Source organism: Linepithema humile, chromosome 1 (genome assembly GCF_040581485.1).
Source record: "Linepithema humile isolate Giens D197 chromosome 1, Lhum_UNIL_v1.0, whole genome shotgun sequence".
Classification (NCBI taxonomy): Eukaryota; Metazoa; Arthropoda; class Insecta; order Hymenoptera; family Formicidae; genus Linepithema; species Linepithema humile.
Window position 1 is genome coordinate 17,702,027 of NC_090128.1, and position 21,147 is coordinate 17,723,173.

A 21,147-nucleotide genomic window follows, 5' to 3' on the forward strand; every position below is an offset into this window, starting at 1 on the left:
CCTTTCAGCGGTTGCTCGATACCGTGTTAGGCCCCGCGTTGGAGCCCAACGTGTTTGTCTACCTTGATGATATCATTGTTGCCAGCGCTACGTTTAGCGAACACTTACAGCATTTAGCCGAAGTATTCCGACGCCTTCGGGAGGCCAGACTGCGTCTAAACCCAGATAAATGCCACTTCTGCCGGACCGAACTCACATATCTCGGTCATGTCATTTCACGGGAAGGCATTCACACGGATCCCGCGAAGGTAAGCGCCGTATCCCAATGGCCGGCTCCTACCACGATTCGAAAGGTACGCCAGTTCCTCGGCATGGCCTCGTGGTACTGCCGTTTCATTAAGGATTCCTCTGCCGTATCCGCGCCGCTCACGAAACTAACGCGGAAAAACGCGCGCTGGCAATGGGGATCGGAGGAAGAAAGCGCCTTCAACGCGCTCATAACCGCGCCCGTGCTCGCTTGCCCCGACTTTCGGCTACCGTTCGTATTGCAAACGGACGCAAGCGCGTACGGACTCGGGGCCGTTCTAACGCAAGATTTCACCGAGAGCGAACGGGTAATAGCATACGCAAGCCGCACTTTAAATCCGGCCAAGAAAAATTACAGCGCGACAGAGTTGGAATGCCTCGCGGTCGTATGGGGGATCCGCCGGATGCGGGATTACTTAGAAGGATATTTCTTCACGGTAATCACCGACCACCAGTCGCTTCGCTGGCTAAAGAGTCTAGAAACCCCCACCGGCCGACTCGGACGTTAGCTTTTCGAGCTGCAGCAGTACAGCTTCGACATCCGGTACCGGCGCGGAGCGTTAAATAAAGTTGCCAACGCGCTTTCCCGGGAACCGGAAACCTGCGCCGCCCAGACGGCAAGTTGCGCGTGGTATAGCGACCTCCTGAAGAAGGTAAAAAGGGAGCCTACGAGCTAACCCGATTACACCATTCAAGGGGGGAGACTTTACCGCCATTTCCGACACGACTTAGAGTTTCGCGAACACACCGAACAAGAGCAGTGGAAACGCTGTCTCTCTCGCCCCGAACGAGAGGAGGTCATGCGTCGATTCCACGACGAACCGACCGCAGGACATTTAGGCGTGGCAAAGACAATCTACCGCGTCACCAGGCGATATTACTGGCCCGGACTGTTCCGCGATATCGCCCGCTACGTTCGAAATTGCGAGAATTGTCTCGCCCATAAATCTTACCAGGGCAAGCCTGCCGGACGCGCTCACGCGCATAACGTCACCGCGCCGTGGCAGCAAGTCACGATTGACTTAGTGGGGCCGCTACCCCACTCCACAAAAAGCTACTCATGGCTTTTCGTCTTACAAGACCGATTTACAAAGTGGGTTGAATTACAACCCCTGCGCAAGGCCACAAGCGAGGCAATTTGTAAAGCCGTAACGGAGCGGATTATATACCGGCACGGCTGCCCCGAACTTGTCATCTCGGACAACGGAAAGCAATTCGTATCCCGCCAGTTCAATGGCTTGTTAAAATCGTTCGGGATAGCGCACCGCACTACGCCAATCTATACGCCGCAATGCAATCCAGTCGAACGAACCAATAAGACGATCAAAACCATGATTGGACAATTCGTCGGGCGCGACCACCGCCAATGGGATCGCCATATCCTCGCGCTTCAATACGCGTTCAACAGCGCATGTCACGACGCGACCGGATTCACGCCCGCGTTCGCCAATTACGGGCGCGAACTAGCACCGCCGTATCCCGAAGACCGAACGCACCCGCCTGTACCGATTCCGACGACAGCCTGGCGGCGCCACCTGGACGAGGCCCGAGAGCTTATTACTGTCAATCTCGCCAGAGCTTTTCAACGGCAAGAGCCGTATTATAATATGCGGCGTCGGGATTGGCGGCCGAAGATCGGCGCGACAGTATGGCGCAAAGAACACCCTCTGTCCAACAAACGCCAAACTCGCGCCAAAATACGCCGGTCCATACGTTGTAACGGTTCGCTTTTCTCGACGCTGCGGATCTGCTCGCCGGAGTCAGGATTCGAGAGAAGGAGGGAAGCTTGATCGATCACTCCATGAAATATATTAAAGCTGCGTTTATTCAATCAATTGTGGTGAAGAATACAAAGTGCGCTTCTGCGCGGACGTTCTCTCTTAAGGTCTATGGCGTTCACTTACACTAACGTTAACTACACTCTATATAATACAACCGCGTACCGGGAGAACCCTGGTTTTAGGAGAGGGAGCACCCGTCTCCTTTAGGACGGCCTAGCGCGCCGCGAGCCGGGAGAACCCTGGCTTCAGGGCGGGAGCACCCGGCCCTGTCGGTGGGAAGTCGGAGAGACCGAACGCCGGGAGAAACCCTGGCAGCAGAGCGGGAGAACCCGGCCCTGTCGGCGGAAAGTCGGAGCAGGTATATCTCGGGAGCACCCAGAGATGTGGTCTGGTCGGATACCGGATCGGGACAGGTGTCGTTATGCTGGCCGAGCCGGCTTATATACCCGGCTCGGGCCTCCCATCCGCGAGTATCGGTCGCGCAGTGGGAGCGGTCCCCACGCTGGGGCGTCGCATGGGCGCGAGCGCTCGTGGGCGTCATAGGCGTCGAGCCTACGTCTGCTGCACGGGACAAGGACAGCATACTGAGTGATACGATAGACAATTAACGACTAGCGAAAACACGTTCCTATGTATAAATGTATAAATTTTTGAAGACGTACATATGTATAAATTTTTGAAGAGAATTGTGTATTTTTTCTTCAAATAAAATGATATTTATAATAAACATAAAAATTTATTTGTAAAATAATATTTCTTACGAGTAAAATTACTTGATTGGCCAAGCTCTTGAGAAATACTTTTCCACAGTTTTTCTTTATAACTGCCATCAAGATATTTTGGATGGGATAAGTCGTACAACTCGATGTGTTGTCGCACTAATTCAATTAATTTTTTGTTATCCATTTTTTAATTTTAAAAGAGTGCTCTTGATATCGTGGACTGATTTAAAATGAGACTCAAAAATCTGACCGCTACACTGAAGCCTATTTACATTTGTCAGTACCGGCACGTTTAGTGCCGTCCGATCCGTGAAAATATCGTCGTCAACGACATCTGCGGTGCCAGTACGGACACGGACGGCACGGATACGGAATAGTGTAAATACTTACATTTAATCATATGGAACCGAATCTAGCATCCGTGCACGGATGTGTACGGTACGGACACGGTACGGATACGGTACGGATATGTATAAACGGACCTTTATTCCGCGTACACAAACGTACCGTTTCATACGACTTCCACTTTCCAAATGGAACTCATTTCCGCAGATTTTTTTTTGCATCTTTATAGTGATCCCGAAAGTTTGTCAGTTCTTTATAAACTTCTTCTATAAGACTGTAAGCTTGAGAAAGGTCTAAATCAGTTTTTTGTAAACTAATTGAAACAGAATTGGTAGTCATTAAGATTTTTGACTGCAGTACAACGTGGAATACAAATTCAAATGTTTCTAGTTCTTTCTTTAGTGAATAGGCCTCTTCTCGTTCAGATGATAATGTACTTATTAGCATAATTTTTGCCAATGCTTGCATGATATGTAGATATCTAAATCTGATTGCAAGCAATGACTCATTCCTTGATGACCAACGCGTTGGGCAAAGACGTTTCAATTTTAAATTAGATTTTTTTTCATTCGAGTCATAGAAAGTTGATAAAAGAGCCCATCGTTTAATACTATTACCAAAAAAAGTATAAATTCTCTCAACCGTCTTGAAAAAACGAGTAACTTCTGGTATCCCGTTCATTGCGTCATTGAGAACAAGATTTAAATTGTGGGCACAGCAATGAACATACAATGCATTCTCTTGTTTGACAATAATTTGTTTTTGCACACCAGAATAAGCACCGCTCATTACCGCTGCTCCGTCATATCCCTGGCCTCGACATTTCGATAAATCTAAGCCGACACTTTTGATACTGTCAATAATTTCTTGTACCAATCCGTCAGTCGTTTGATCGATTTTTGTAAAACCAAGAAAAGATTCTTTAACTTTAATTTCAGTAGGTTTAACATTTTCATCTTTCTTAATTTTTACGTACCGAAATACTTTACTCATTTGATAGCTAAAGTAAGCGTTATATTCATGATTCGATGTATAACTTAACACCAGAAAGACTTTTCCTTCAATATCCGAGCTTCATGATCTTTGTCAATAATTTTATTTTTACACCATTGTTCATATACCACGCACGATTTATGATAAATTACGAAGTTCTTATGATCTTTGATCTTATCACCCAACCTTCTCCAAGCCCGTACTCCATTTACCCAAGCAGGATTAAAATGTGGGTTATTTCTTTCAGCAAAGAGCCAACACGGTTCACAGTACACACAGTCCAGTATTTTCGAATAGCAAATCCAACTTCGTGGTATTGTAACTCCGACTTTGTTCATTGCTGTATAGTAATAAGCTGAGAAGTGACTTTGTGTTTCGTTATTCAAGGGATAAGGTCCAAATGGACGGCAAAATCCAGAAAAAACAATAAATTTTTTAATATTTGCTGACAGTACACATATATTCTTAAAATGACCTTTGCCAGTTGGATAAGTTTGTTTTGTTATTGTAATGGTCGGAGCACAGACTTTTGCATAAAGCATAACGCATAAGCATAAGGAAATTGATTGGCCCATTTCCTTATGCATTTGCTTATGCTTATATATAGACCAATCAATTTCCTTATGCTTATGCGTTATGCTTTATGTAAAAGTCTGTGCTCCGGCCTTAAGCGTTACGTTAGGTAATTACGCGATACGTACGATGCACCACCGATGGTTACGGCACGTACATCTACGACCGACACTATTCTTACTGTTGTGTGTCGTAACACAACGTGTCGCTATAAGGTTAATTAAGTTAAATACCAAAATAAAAATACTAAGAAAGAATTATTTAGCAAATAAAGAATAACGATGAGGCTGCAGAGAAACAACCTCGGATTCAAGGTGACACGAATCAGCAATCCGAGAAATATCAACAATAACATATCAATAATATTACAAAACTCTTGATTGCCGATTCGTATAAATACAGTCGCGCGCAAGCAGCGACGGATTCAGTTTACGATACGCGAATACACCGACTCGTTTCCCCGTGTCCGTACACGGCTCACGGAAATCTAACACCGTCCTGGCGGTTTGTGAGTGATTAAATAAATTGTTCGAGACAAGGTTTGCGTCCAGTTATTCCACACCTCTAAGCAGTACGTCCCGTTCCCCAAGCGGATCTCGAACTTACGGTTGCGATCGGAAAGACTCGCAACATAAATTTGGTGGCAGCGGTGGGATCCGCAATTACCGAAGTTCATTCTGGACACCCGATAATCGGATATCGGCAGTGGTAACAGAGGGACCACTGAGAGAATCTATCACCTGGAGCTACAAAAGTGAGGTGAGAAGGCAGTGTGGAAAATCGCCTGGATTCACAAGGCGACGACAGTCCGGGCAACAAAGCGGCGGAAAGGTGCCTGGCGGAGCAACGACCAAGCTGAGTCAGCGTAACCCGAGAGGACGACGACAGGCAAGGATCGCGACCTACCTCAACAACGGATCAGCTAACCAGCAGCGTGCATCATGCGAGCGAGCGGCCTAATGTAAGTCGATAATAAGAAATAATATTAGAAAAAGCGAATGTCCGGGAAACGAGAGAAATTAGGCTTCCAATTTTGGTTGAACGACGACCGAAGTCATAGTGAGGCGTTAGATAGTTCCGCGAACGGAGAGGAAAAGCGCGTAATCGTAGAATCCCAACCAAACCAATCTCGGTTGATCCGCAACCAAGATCAACGAGCGTTGAGCGTAAGCGAACAACGTAGTAAGACGACAGGAAAGAAAACTGGAAATAAGAAGCAAAGTACCGGAGACGCGAACACAGATACCATTTCGAAAAAACCAACCGTTGAGCGCAATCGTACATTGCTAGGGCTCGACAGTGCTTTGAAAGCTACTCGCGAGGACAAAAAACCGCGACAAAGTAGGCATCTGCCAAGTAGAACTCCGAGTCACGTATCGGAATACAGTGAGTTCGCACTCACATCTTATGATAGTTGCGTTTTCGACCCAGACGAGTTCCGCACTGAAGTAAAAATGAATAATGATCAAGAATTACCGAAGACTACCGAGTCAGAAATCGACCGGGATATTGAGTTACTAAGAAAGGAAATGACGCAAAACGCAGGGGCAAAAACTGAAGACGCGACGCGAAACTCAGAGCTAACAGATACAATGATGGACTTTGTGCGCGAAATAAGACAACAGTTGACCGAAATGCAAGAGCAATTCCACGAACAAATAGAAAACGTACGGGGGCAACAGCAAGAGTGGCAGCAACGGCTCTTAGCTATACCGGGCCAACGAGAATTGAATGTACCACTGACTACTAGGCGCGTAACTGATAACGCGGATGTAGCATACGGACGGGGTATGTCGGATATACGAAATAGGCCGATAGCCATGCATGGGTATATGCAACTAAAAGAAGCGCGAAGCTTAATCCCAGAGATTGACGGAACGTCACAGGCTAAAATACAAGAGTTCCTCAGCGCGAGTACTTACGCGGTGGAAAGTATAGACCCTTTGGAAGAATTACAGTTGCTGAAGGCGATACTGTGTACTAAGTTAAAGGGAAAGGTCTTGCTCGATTTTCAAACAAGAGATATTCAAACGTTCGTGCAATTAAAACGAGAAATAGAAGCAGGATATACAACTCATAAGAGTATAACGCACTTGCAAATTGAATTTAACACGCTAAAGCAGAAGCATGGAGAGAACGCCCAAGCTTTCGGTACACGAGCAGATCAGCTCGCGATGAAACTTTACGAAGCGATGATCGATGGAAAAAGTCTCACGGTCATGGAGAAAAATACAATAAAGACCACTATACAAAACTTAGCGCTACAAAACTACCAAATCGGACTAAACGAAAGCATTAAAACTATAGTACGCGCACGCAATTACAAAACGCTACAAGAGGCGATTGCGATAGCGACGGCTGAAGAAAAATTGCAAAGTCCGTATTCCGAAAATAGGAATTATAACAAATTCAGTAATAATAACGGCGCAAGAGAAAAGATACTAAAATGTATCAAATGCGGCAAATTGGGTCATGAAGGGCGTGATTGCAGAATAGGACGCTTTCATAATTATAATAACCGGTATCAATTACCGAGAGCTAGCGGCCAGAAGGTCAACATGATGAACATGTTTTGTAAACATTGCAAAAGATCGGGGCACAATCAAGATACCTGTTGGTCATTGCATGGAAGGCCAGACAAGGACGACGCCCGAACGAGGAAAAACGCCAAGCAAGGCGAAGGAGAAGAGGCAAACATAAAAACAGCACGACCCGCAAAAACATTGCAGATAGCATCAGTAGGCGAATATGCACAGGCCGAACTTAATCTAGATTTAATAGCAGTACCTATGCAAGAAATTCGAGCAGCACGGGCAGTTATGCTCGTAGATACAGGAGCTGCAATAACTTTAATTAAATTGAAAACCTTAAAAGAAGAAACTTTAGTTTACGATGAAAAGATAATGATAATAGGCGCTACTGGACAGAAGGCCGAAACGTTGGGCACGATAATGGCTCACGTACTATTGAAAGGGCAAGTTATTACGCATAAAATGCATGTGGTGAAGGACAATTTTCCGATAAGTCATGAAGGAATATTAGGAGTTGATTTCCTTAAAAAGCACGTGATGAAATGGGATTACCCCACTAAGCGACTAACGATAGGGGACACCAAATTTAAACTATTTCCGTGCCGACCAGTCACATTGAAGTCACGAAGTGAGACCATAATATCCGCCACTACAAATAAAAATATGACAGGAATAGTGCATGCATTGGAAATGCAGCCGGGAATTATCATAGGAGGTTGCGTGACGACAGCTCAAGATTACGGTTGTGTCATAAGCGTAATCAACACTACCGATAAGCCGGTAGACATACAGACTCCACACGTAGAGTTAACATTGTTAGAAGCGGAAACAGGAATTCAAGTATTTAATACTGAAGTTAACAAGGCAACAGATAAGCCAATGTCTCGTTTGGAGAAAATAAGAGACGCATTAAGAATTGAACATTTGAATAAGGAAGAGCAAAAGGCAATAGCAAAGATTTGTGAAGAGTACAGCGATATCTTTCATATAGAAGGAGAACCGCTGACCCATACCGTGGCGATGAAACACGAGATCGCGACGCGGCCGGGGACGGCGCCCGCCAACACGCGACCGTACCGGTTGCCGGAAAAGCATAAAGAGGAAGTGAACAGACAAGTGAGAGAAATGCTAAGAAATAAAATCGTACGCCCAAGTACGAGCCAATGGAACGCACCTCTCCTAGTGGTGCCAAAGAAAATGGACGCTTCGGGGAAACCGAAAATGAGGGTCGTAGTAGATTTCCGGAAGGTAAACAATGTAACTATAGGAGATTCCTTTCCATTACCTAATATCACAGATATTCTGGATCAATTAGGAAGCTCAAAATACTTCACGACCTTAGATTTGGCTTCTGGTTATCACCAGATACCAATGGCAGAGGAAGATAAACAAAAAACGGCATTCTCGACACCATATGGGCATTACGAGTTTAACAGGATGCCCTTCGGATTGAAGAATGCGCCAGCGACATTTCAGCGTTTGATGAATACCATACTGGCTGGATTGCAGGGCATAAAATGTTTAGTTTATCTGGACGATATTGTAATTTATGGAGCTAGTTTGACCGAACATAATCGGCGGCTAGAAGAAGTATTGGACAGAATTCGTGCAAACAAGTTGAAATTGCAACCGGACAAGTGCGAATTTCTGAGAAAAGAAGTGACGTATCTGGGGCACATTATTACTGAGAATGGAATAATGCCTGATGCGGGAAAAATCAAGGCTGTACAAGACTTCCCTACGCCGAACAAAACAAAAGATATCCAAGCGTTTATCGGATTAGCTGGATATTATCGGAGGTTCATCGAGAATTTCTCCGGAATCGCTAAACCACTCACTAAATCGATGAAAAAGGACGTGAAATTCGAGTGGACCGCGGAACAGCAACATGCTTTCGATGTATTAAAAGAAAAACTAGTTACAGCACCGGTACTTCAGTATCCGGATTTCAGCAAGGAATTCATAGTTACAACAGATGCTTCAGACTTTGCTGTAGGAGCTATACTTTCTCAGGGGGAAATAGGACAGGATCGTCCAATAGCCTACGCAAGTCGAACACTCAATCGAGCTGAGCAAAATTACAGTACTACGGAAAAGGAGTTGCTAGCTATAGTGTGGGCGGTAAAGCATTTTAGACCGTACGTATACGGAATTAAGTTTACAATAGTCACGGATCATCAACCGTTAACATGGTTATTCAATGTAAACGATCCGGGTTCGCGATTGATAAGATGGAGGTTGAAACTGGAGGAGTACACTTATGAAATCGTGTACAAGGCAGGAAAAAGCAATGTTAATGCCGATGCGCTGAGTCGCAATGTCGCGCAGACAGTATCCGCGATAAACAAAGACAGAAAGAATGATGATGACGAAGCAAAAGAAGGAAGTGGAAGCGAAGAGGATGACAAAAACGAAATCAAGAAGTATACAGAAGAAGAAAAAAGACAGATAATGTATGAATATCATGATGCGCCGATAGGGGGGCATCAGGGTCTACAGCGAACGATAAATCGCATTCGATTAACACATAATTGGAGAGGCCTTACACGAGACGTAGAAGACCACATATCTAAATGCAAACAGTGCCAAAAGAATAAACTAAGTAAACACAACAAAGCGCCGATGGTGATTACGGATACGCCTAGCCAACCGTTCGAAAAATGTGCTTTGAACATTGTCGGACCGCTAACCGTCACAGACAATGGAAATAAATATGTATTAACATTCCAGGATCATCTTGTCGCAACATTACAATAGCAATGGCGATACCGGTAATTACATAAATGTCCACTCGAAATTACTTATCGAGGATCTGTCAGGATCAAAAGGCAGGACGGTAAATATACCGTCCTAATAATGTGCTAATTATGTTTGCACCTAATAAGGTGCAAACACAATAATACAATAACGATATTTATTAATATCATTAACACTCGCGTACATACATCGTGGTACTGATTACCGAAAAACACGCCGGACGTGTTGTCACACGAACTGCTCAAAACGGCAATTGCCCGGCACACATGCCGTGACACGCTCAAGGATCGCCTATTGCATCAGCTAATCCTGATTGGCCCTTATTAAGGATATTCCTACGCCTAGGTCGCTAGACGCAGCGCATTAGATAACTCGCGCGTGGTCGCGAGGACCGCGGGAAAGGGGGTACAGTGACGCTCAATCGGCGGCGCTGCACATCATTGCTTACAGTTCGGCCAGCCTGCATTTACATTCGACCCAAATGTGTTCTGACCCTAAAAGGTTTACAAAATAACATATTGCAGGAACTTAAAAGAAATTGGAACTGATCAATAATCATTTAAAGTTTAAATCATAAGAAATAGGAAAACAAAACCTGCATAAAGATAGGACACGATAGTGTACTCAAAACAGAAGTCAAAATTAAAGTAAGTAACAAAAGGAGAATTCTCAAATATAAAATATGAAATATCTGCTTTAGCAGAAACGCTGATATACTTAATCTAAATACAAAAGTATAAACGCTAAACTTAGGTCTAAAGAAACGCAATCTTAATTCAAATACAAATTTAAACTACAAACTAAATGACTGGTTTGACCCACGGCTTGATCCGATCGGGAGATAGTATCGAGTTATAAGGGCGAGGAGTTATATTAAAACCAGGGATGTCCTGTATCACGTAACGGTTATTATTTAAAACTTTTGTAACCTGGTACGGCCCTTTATAATTTGTTTTAAATTTTTTGTCCTCTCCGGATTTAATTATTGTATTGCGGATGAGAACGTAATCCCCGACGTTATACTGAGTGGGTTTACGATGACGTTTATCGTAATAAACTTTGTTGTAATTGCGGATCTTATTTGAGACTTCATAAGCGATTTCACGACAAGCGTCTCTTTCTTTGTCACAATCCAACTCGACTTTAGCGATCTGATTTAAAATACGCACAAGATGTGCATCGGAATGATTCCGAGCATCATACCCTAAAAGAAGTTTAGAAGGGGTTGACTTTAGTGACGAGTGATAGGTGTTATTAATGACGTATTGAATGGCTCCAATTTTGGAAGACCATGACGTCGGATCATCGATAGCCTTTTTGAGCGATGATTTTAAGAATCTATTGACTCGCTCTACAAGACCGTTGGCCCAAGGAGCTGCAACAGCTACTAAGCGATGTGAGATGTTTTTAGAGTCTGTAAACTCAGAGAATTCACGAGAAGTGAAAGCCGTTCCTCTATCCGAGACAATTGAAGAAGGATTTCCAAAAATATCAAAAACTTTCGTGAAATTTTTTATCACTTCTATAGATCCTGTTGATTTGACTGAAAACAGCCAAGTGAAACGAGTGAAGGCATCGATTAAAAGCAAGATATGCTTATGTCCTTCAGATTCGGTAAGAGGACCGAAATGATCACAATGCATGATCTGCATTGGATACGATGGAGATTCTACTTGCTGAATTTCTCCTTTACGGGAATGAACCGATGAATTTGAAATCAGACAATCTAGACAATTATCTAGATGATCACGGACTTTTTTACGTAGGGAAGGAAACCAGTAATTCGAAGAAATTTCTTCAACCGTTTTATCAAAACCACAGTGGGCTTGCTCATTGTGATAAATCCGAATGATGTTTTGAATCATAGATTCTGGGACAACAAAACGAGGTTTGTCTGGTCCTTTTTTGAAGATGAGACCATCAATTAAGTCGAATTTATCGTGGTCTTCAAATTCCAGTTTATGTACGATTTCCTTTAAGTAAGGATCCTGAAGTTGTTTAAACTCGAGTTCTCTTTCGAGAGGCATATGCTCAACGTAACTGGAAACGCGACTCAAGGCGTCGACGTGGCACATTTTATGGCCAACTCGGTGAGAAACCTGGAAACGATAATTTTGAAGACGTAATGTCCAACGCGCAATGCGTGGATTTAAGTGAGCCTTATTCACGGCGTACACAAGAGCATGACAATCGGTAACGACCGTGAAATTCAAACCGTAAAGATATATATGAAACCTTTCGATTGATTTCAATACGGCTAGCATCTCCAGCTCAAAGCTGTGATACTTTGACTCAGCTTGGTTAGTTGTTTGACTGTAATAGGCGACCGGGGCCCATTTACCTTGACTTTGCTTTTGAAATAAGATTTCAGCCAGAGCAATGGAACTGGCATCCGTGTGCAGCTCAGTTTCTGCAACAGGATTGTAAAGACGAAGAACCGGAAACGAAACAAGTTCTTTTTTGAGAGTCTCGAAGGATTGACAACAATCACTATCAAAATTAAACTGAGTAGCTTTCCTCGTTAAATTATTCAAAGGCTTTGCTATGGCAGCGTAATTTTTAATGAACTTACGGAAATAATTGGTCAAGCCTAAGAAGCGTTGAACCTTTACAAGTTTTTGAGGCTGAGGAAAATTGCGTATGGCCTCAGTGTGGCGAGGACTTAAAGTTATTCCATCTGGGGAAATAATGTACCCTAAATATTCGATTGTGGTTCTTAAGAAAGAACATTTCTCATAATTGAGCTGAAAAGAATATTGTTTTAAAATCAAAAGTACTTCTTTGAGAGTCTTGAGATTCTCTTCCACTGTTTTGGAAGGTATTAATATATCGTCAATATAGACGATGACTTCGTCCTTTCGAATAAAGGGTTGTAAAACGTGTACTATACGTTTTTGAAATTCCGTGGGAGCTTCACAATATCCAAACGGAAGTTTTTTAAATTCGTATTGTCCATCAGGCGTCGCGAACAAAAAATACTTTGTATGATCTGGATGGACGTCTATTTGATGGAAACCATCTTTAAGGTCGAGTAAGGAGAAAACCGTTCGATCCGATAACCGTGAGAGACAATCCTCTATTTGAGGGAACGGATATTTTTGTTTCTCTACCCGATCGTTCAAAGGCCGCAGGTCAACGCAGAGACGAAGAGAACCGTTCTTCTTTCGCACCGGAACAACCCGCGCACAATACGGCGATGAACTATACTTAACAATATCTCGGGTTAACAAATCATCGATTAGTTTACGCATCTCTAAACGCTCATTAAACGCGAAACGTCTTGGCGCAAACGCATATGTTGAATGATCTTTTAAGCTTACTTTAACCGAGTAATTGTCTTTTATTGGCGTGACCTGAGAATTATCAACCTCAGTCAATACAGTTAACAATTTAGCTTTTATTTGATCATCAAAATCTGTTTTTAATTCAACAGATTCAAAGTCGTTTTTTAACGGCTGCTCAATAAAAGAATTAGCGAAAGCTATTTGACGGAAAAACTTTAAGTTATTTTCCGCGGTTTTTGCAGAAGGCAAAATAAGGATGCTAATGTCGTGTTTATTAAGAAAGTCACGACCTACAATTAATTCAGCATTAAAAACATTATTATGTAAAACATTTAACTGAATTTGTCCGTTGAAATCTGGTAATTTCTCAAAACAAACAAAAGAATTTACAAAACCAGTTGTTTCAATAGGAAGACCATTTAGGCCAATCCACGAATCTGAATTATTGTTGATCAAAGTATTTCGGTTAAAATATTTTTGATACAAGCGAGGACTTATAAAAGAGACTGGACTACCAGAATCTACAAACGCTAATAAATCGCACGCAATATTATTCAACGAAATAATCTTTACAAGAGGAGGATCAGATATCTCCAACCTTTTTTGTTGAACCACACAAGCTACCGTTGAGGAAGAGGAAGCGTCCTTTGAAGGCTGTCGATCCTCTGCACAAGAGACTGCAACGGGTGTTGGTTTGACGACTGGTTCGGCTGCTGCGACAACGTCAGAAATCGGTGATGTAGAAGACTGCTGCTCTTTTCTTTTGAGCTTGTAGCAATCAGCACGTATGTGTCCTTTAATTTTGCAATAATTGCAAATTATGTCTTTGTGCACTTTTGAAGAGTCACTGTTCCTTGAAGAAGTGTCACTATTCTTTACCGAAGTGTCATTTGAGTCTTTTACTTTCCTTTTGAAAGGCGGTGACTGTTTTTTGTTCACGTCACACATAACCGTGATGTCGTACATGTTTTGCAAAAATTCATCAACTGACTTAGCTCTTAATGAAATGGCAGTTGCTTTTAATGATGTACTACCAATTCCACTAATCAAAGCGTTAATCACATCACAGTCAGGCAGATCGAGATTCTGCATAAGCTCTATTTTATGAAGAGCATAATCTTGAAATGTCTCTTTCGCGAAGTTCCACTTACGCGCTTCGACTTTCTGCATGGTCACAAAGAACGGGACACGACGACGAAATCTATTCGTTACTGCTTGTTTGAGCGATGACCATGAGTCGTTAATTGTTCCAGCGTCCAAATCGAACCATTTACGCGCGGATTTTGTCAGCTTGCTAGAAGCAGCTAGCAAAGTGACGTCATCAGATACTCCATGTATTCGCGCGATGCGTTCTACTTTTTTCAACCACAGTTCCACGTTTTCTTCTTCCGATCCACTGAAACTGGGAATTTGCGACGCCAACAAATTGACTGCTTGAGCGGCTGATGCCGTTGAAAGAATAGAACCACCTCTTGACAGGCCAGAGGTGTTAAAGTTCGGAATAGCACTCACGAAACGATTTTGCCCACTCGTAGGATCAATGTTTTGATCAAAACCGTACGGTGAAATCGGCGGGTTAACGGGCCTTAGTGAGGCTTGCGGAATAATCGGCGGAACAACCGGCGGAACGACCGGCGGAAAAACCGGCGTATTAACGAGCCTTGATGAGGCTTGCGGAATTGCACTAATCGCAACTAACATTTGTTGCATCATTGCGCACAAACGCGACAATTCACTTTGTGACGGCGCGGCTGAGTCACTCGGCCCTGCAACGGATGTTTCGGCACGAGGATTTTGCGTCGTTAAAGCGGCACTACCCGCACTAACCGTAATGTCACTTCGCGGAAACGGACCAGCCAATGACGGCGGTGGATGAAGCGAATCGGTATTTTGCGGTGGCGAGACACTGTCCGTAGAAACCGCACTTTCGTTTAATTGTTCATTGTTCTGAGACGACCCGTGTCGTTCGTAATATGACATGATTTGGTCAATGAGACTCGAACGCGAATTATCACGCGGTAATATCAGAAGGCGAAAAGCCTCAGCACAAAGCTCTTCGAACGAGAGTCTGTCCAAGTAATGACGATCCATCGTCAATTACTAATCACAAGCGTTTACTACAGAGGCGAATAAGTCACTCACACAAAACGGCGACTCGGCGCTACGAACGCGACGTATCACGAAATGGCGATGTTCACACGACCACGTGTAACGCGCACAAATATTGTGTTTGCAGGACAAACGGAAAATAATCCTGGATAGGAATGACAGGATATTCCGATAAACGAACTAAGAAGACGGGAGGTTTAATAATAACAATTATCAATCTTATCCCACTTCTGAGATATTAACGTACCCGCTATAAGCGTTACGTTAGGTAATTACGCGATACGTACGATGCACCACCGATGGTTACGGCACGTACATCTACGACCGATACTATTCTTACAATAGCAATGGCGATACCGGTAATTACATAAATGTCCACTCGAAATTACTTATCGAGAATCTGTCAGAATCAAAAGGCAGGACGGTATATTAGGTGCAAACACAATAATACAATAACGATATTTATTAATATCATTAACACTCGCGTACATACATCGTGGTACTGATTACCGAAAAACACGCCGGACGTGTTGTCACACGAACTGCTCAAAACGGCAATTGCCCGGCACACATGCCGTGACACGCTCAAGGATCGCCTATTGCATCAGCTAATCCTGATTGGCCCTTATTAAGGATATTCCTACGCCTAGGTCGCTAGACGCAGCGCATTAGATAACTCGCGCGTGGTCGCGAGGACCGCGGGAAAGGGGGTACAGTGACGCTCAATCGGCGGCGCTGCACATCATTGCTTACATTATGTTAGCGATCATATGTACGTTGTGGCGGCTAAATAGCCAACCACAAACAGAAATAGAGATACCATCGCTAGACGGAGAGAAAGCATAGGTTACAATATTCACCGCTAGAGGGCTACGGCTGGCTAAAACTAACTCGTAAGTAAAAAGCCACGAGCTGCCTATATATGAACATCGAAAAACGATAATCGACACGTCCTCGAATTTGAGTGAGCTTACACATAGTGGGCCTCAGATCACAGACAAAGTAACCCGACATTTCACGAGGTGTGCCAACTCACCTTGGCCCTCGAGAATTGCCTTTGAGGCGCGCCAATTAATTTTTGGCCCTCAAGAGATATCAACGGCACTGCCGTGCCAAGACCACGGAAGAGGAGACGTCCCGACGAACCTCCTCAGCGGCTGCAACTTACACCGAGGGAACCCCCTCTGCAGCCACCTTCCAAGGGAATAACCGGGGTACCGACAGGACCACAGTCACTAGACCAGGGCGTCACACCAGAGCAAACATTTTTATCGTGGACTCTGATACCTATAGAGTTCACGAATAAAAATCCCGATCCACGGACAAACAGAAGGCGGCCACCAGCTTCACAGACCGTAGCCACCCAGACCGGCGAACACACTGCCGACGCCACCACGCAGACGGAACAAGAAGTCCAACGGTGCCGCTCACCGAGTCCCGGCAGCACGCCTTCTCAAATTCCACCAACACCGGGGAAAAGTTTAGAACGGCTGCTAGCCTTTCACAGACTAGAACGTCTTCTTGCACGTCGCAAGAAATTCAAGACGTTATTTTAAAGAGACTCTCGCCAGCCACAACACCGGTTGCAAATAGTCTGCGCCTTAGGGCGCCATAAAACTTTGTAAAAACAAACACTATATTACATAGAATAAATTAGATTGTTACTAGCTCTGACTCCTTTGTGCAACTTACCCAAAAATATCTGGCAACCGCCACATACGTCAATATTTCTTTCTTACGATTCATCAGTTATGACTTTTTCTCTTTCGGCAGACCCAATTGCCTTATCCATTTCGCATACATCTGTTCGATCTACTGTTTGCTCAAATAATGCATTACCAATTTGTTTATTTGTGATCATATTTTGTTCAAAAGTACTAGTATTTTCTTTCATATTATCGCAAGTTTTAAAGTATTGATCGGTATTTTTTTTTACTTACGCATTTTGGCGATGAGTCTAGGAAAGATATTTTTTTTTAATTTTTTGCTATTTTTATCTACTTTAATTTTATTTTTTATTTTCTGATAACCGCTCAGATAAACCCGTTTATTGGAACTCATTTTAAAATTAAAATCCGCGCTAGCACACGCACACTACGTCTGTTGTAGTAGTCGTAATCGTGGCGTATAGTAAGGCAGAGAAAACGATCGTATACGTGATACGTAAGCGCTTACGCCTTGTTCCCCGCTATCAGCCTAGGGCTGACGCAGGTCCATCCCCACTACTTAGTGCTAGCGTATTGTTCCGGCTGCAATCTAGCAGCTACCATAAGAGCGCGGGCCGCGTTGCGTTAACGTCAGCGATAGCAGCGCGCACTGACGCACTACGAAAGCGATCGTGTATGTACAGGGTGTTTCCGCAACATACAGATCAGTAAGTAGGGTTGCCTATTTATTTATCGGCAGGGACATGCTTTACCGGCCGTACAGAATAAGGTTAGATCGCAAGTCCGGCGAAAAATAAGGCAAAAGAAATTTGAGTTATACCATTCTGGTACAGTGTAGCCAGATTTGGCCCGGTTTTTCGCGCATGCGCGACGCGACGAGCTCAGTGAAGTGCTTGAGTGTAGTAAAAAAGTATGCTATATGGTACCCGTTCATTCTAACAAATTATATTCAGAAAAATCAATTAAAAAATTAAGTATGTTTACGTATATTTATATTTACATAAAATGTAAATAATAAAATGTAAAACAATTATGTAATATATTTTAAAAGATAAGCTAAGATATATATAAAAGATAGAAACTGAAAAAGGGTAGAGGATATTAAAATAATAATTTCAACACATTTTTAAATAAATAAAAATAAATATTTTATTTAGCACAATTTGTAAAGAATACCAACATTTGTTGCAAGGGTAAGGAAAAGTGCTCAAAACCTTACCAGTATTCATGAAACAAAATATAATTTACAAACAATATCTAATAATATAAAAATATGAAAAAATATATTAATGCATTTATAAACATCTATAAACTAAAAATATTATTAATACTCTAAAATTAAAAAAAAAAACTTTGCTTAATGCATTTTATAATAAAATTAAAATAAAATATTTTTTTTAATAATTTCCATTTCAAACAATATGTAACCTAGATAATTATCACAGAACATAATAATGAAATAAAAATATTTTATTATAGAAATAAATAATAAATAAAATATAAATATAATTAAACATAAATAAAGAAAAATATATTAAATAATATTATATACAAACATTATATATATATATAATAAACAAACTGAAAAAATAATGGTTAATTATGTTACAAAATTATAATAAATAATCATAATAAAATAAAATAAAATAAAATTAATAATAATTTGAAACAAAAAAATCAAGCATTAAGTAATCAAGTGCCATCAGATGAATTGCATTCCTTTTAATATAAATTTTTTGACGTGTGTAATTCTAAATGTCTCGAGTCTATTTCTAAATTGGTACAATTAATATTTTCGGTCTGAAAACTAGATCTTACTACACACATCGCGGAAAGAGTGCTACTTGCTAATTTATTTCTTTTTTTATTTTTAATATCCGTTACCATGGAAAATATCCGTTCGGCTTCGGCATTAGAGTGAGGAAAAGATAAAACGGTTTCAATTAACAACTCTAAATTTGGAAACATCTTTTCCCCGTTGAAATCTTGAAAATCTAATATTTTTGCCCACATTTTATCAATTTCTAATGAAGCTAAATTTATTTTTTCCGAATCACTAAAAACTGTGGGCAAAACTCTCCATTCAAATGCTAATTTAGTTACATCAATATTTTCTACACGCGTGGCAATATAAGATAAATCTTTAATTATTAATCTACCTTTATTATAAAGTGCAACTTTGGCTTCTAAAAAATTTAACTGTTCAAATAAGACATCTTTGTACGGTAAACGTTTTAACATTTCGTTAAGCGCTATTTTATAGAAATTTAAGCAATTTAATCTAATTTGTTGCGCGAATTCAAAAGATCGCGATGCTAAAAAGCCTTCACATTCTGGTCCCACATATATATTTGTCAATTATAGGATATTATGTTCATCGTCATTAAAAGTAGTAATGTCTTTCAAAGCCTCAGGGATCATAAAATTTTGACCTATTTGACGAATTAATTGCTGACTGTTAATAAATAATTTATGAATTAATATTTTACGTGACTGAAACAGCGCATTAAAATGATTGAAAAAATTCAATGAGTATTTTAAAAATAACAAATAGGCCTTAATCGAATCATCATTTAATTGCGTTAAAATAATTTCTGCCGATTGTAAATTATCTTCGACTACAGCTAGCATAAAATAATTTCTTAAAACCTCCCAGTTATCCAGAAGTCTTGTAACACATTTATGTAATATAAGCCATCGCGTGTTGGATAATTCAAGTATTTTACTTCTTTCAACATTAAAAAAATCTTGAAATTCGTTTAATATTGCGCATCTCTTTGCACTGCCCGAAACATAAGTAGCAACTCCTCTAATTAAATTTTCGCAACATTGCGGTAATTTTGCACAGGCTTTACTAGCAATAATCGCGGATGTGTGACATATACAATTTAATAAAACTACATTAGGTATTTCAGATTTTAAACGCGAGAAAAAGGAGTTATTGCATCCTGTCATTACTGATGCATTGTCGCTTGCCATACCAACAATATTTTTTAATGGAATTTCTTTATTTTCTAAAAACGTTTTAAAAGTTTTGAAAATGTTATTCGCAGTACAATCTGTGCCATCTAATGATAATAATTCTAATAGCTGCGTTTTTACTTTTTTATTTAAGGGCGAAAAATATTGAACAAGTACACACATTAGTTTCGTATCAGAAATATCTGTACTTTCGTCGATCAAAATAGAAAATTTACGCGTTTGCAAAATTTGAACAATTTTTTCAACTTCGCGTTTGGCAAGGACTTCTTTTACGATATTAATGCACTTAGTTCGACCCAGTGAAAGATCTTGCACAATTTCAGGCTCAATACAAACATCTTTTAATAAAGGAATTAAATGGTCAACTGTATTAAAAGCGACATTATGCTCCGCAAAAAATGCTGCTAATTTTATCTCCGCGCGTTTTACTTTATCTTTATGGCAAATTTCTACGGGTGTTACTACATTTGATTTGAGGCTTTGACTTTGACGATTGACTTTTTCAATATGTGAAACCGTCTGTGAATGTTGCACTAAGTTTGTTTTGCAACATCTGATGGTCTTGTTACATACAATACAAAAAGCCTTGTTTTTCTCTGAATGGGGAGCCAACCATCCTTTAAAAATATCCTCCTTTAACCAAGCAAAAATAAAAATTTTTTCCCGTTTTTTAATGGCTCCTTTTCCACTATTTACATCCATATTGCACAAATTATTGCACAAAAATAATATTATAACTTACCTGTTTATTGCAATACACGTCCCAATTAATTTTGACGATGCTAACCTACACTGGTCACTGATGTCAGGCTGCAGACGGGGCTCATACTGATGTCTACCCACCAAAACTTTGGCGCCCTTTACGTTGCGCATGTGTGTATACATCCCTGTATTTTCTGTTCCCGCCATCGCCACAACGCGCATGCGCGAAAAACCGGGCCAAATCTGGCTACACTGTTCTGGTATAGGATTCCAGATACCATCCAGGATACCATTCTGGTATAGGATACTGGTGTAAGATTCAATAATATATATATAATAAAATATATATACAATTATATATAATAATTTATTAATTATATATAATATAATAAAATATATATATATAATAAGAGTTGTTTAATAATAGAAATATTAATAACGACATAATAATAAAA

General features: G+C 41.2%; 1 protein-coding gene across 1 annotated transcript; it reads right to left on the bottom strand.

Annotated features, from left to right (window-relative positions):
• Nucleotides 1-19,366: 19,366 nt before the first annotated feature.
• LOC136996962 (SCAN domain-containing protein 3-like) lies at nucleotides 19,367-21,129 on the bottom strand. The gene has a single exon (XM_067346980.1). The coding sequence runs from the start codon at nucleotides 20,690-20,692 to the stop codon at nucleotides 19,367-19,369; it is 1,326 nt and encodes a 441-aa protein (XP_067203081.1). The 5' UTR covers nucleotides 20,693-21,129.
• Between the last annotated feature and the right edge of the window lie 18 nt (nucleotides 21,130-21,147).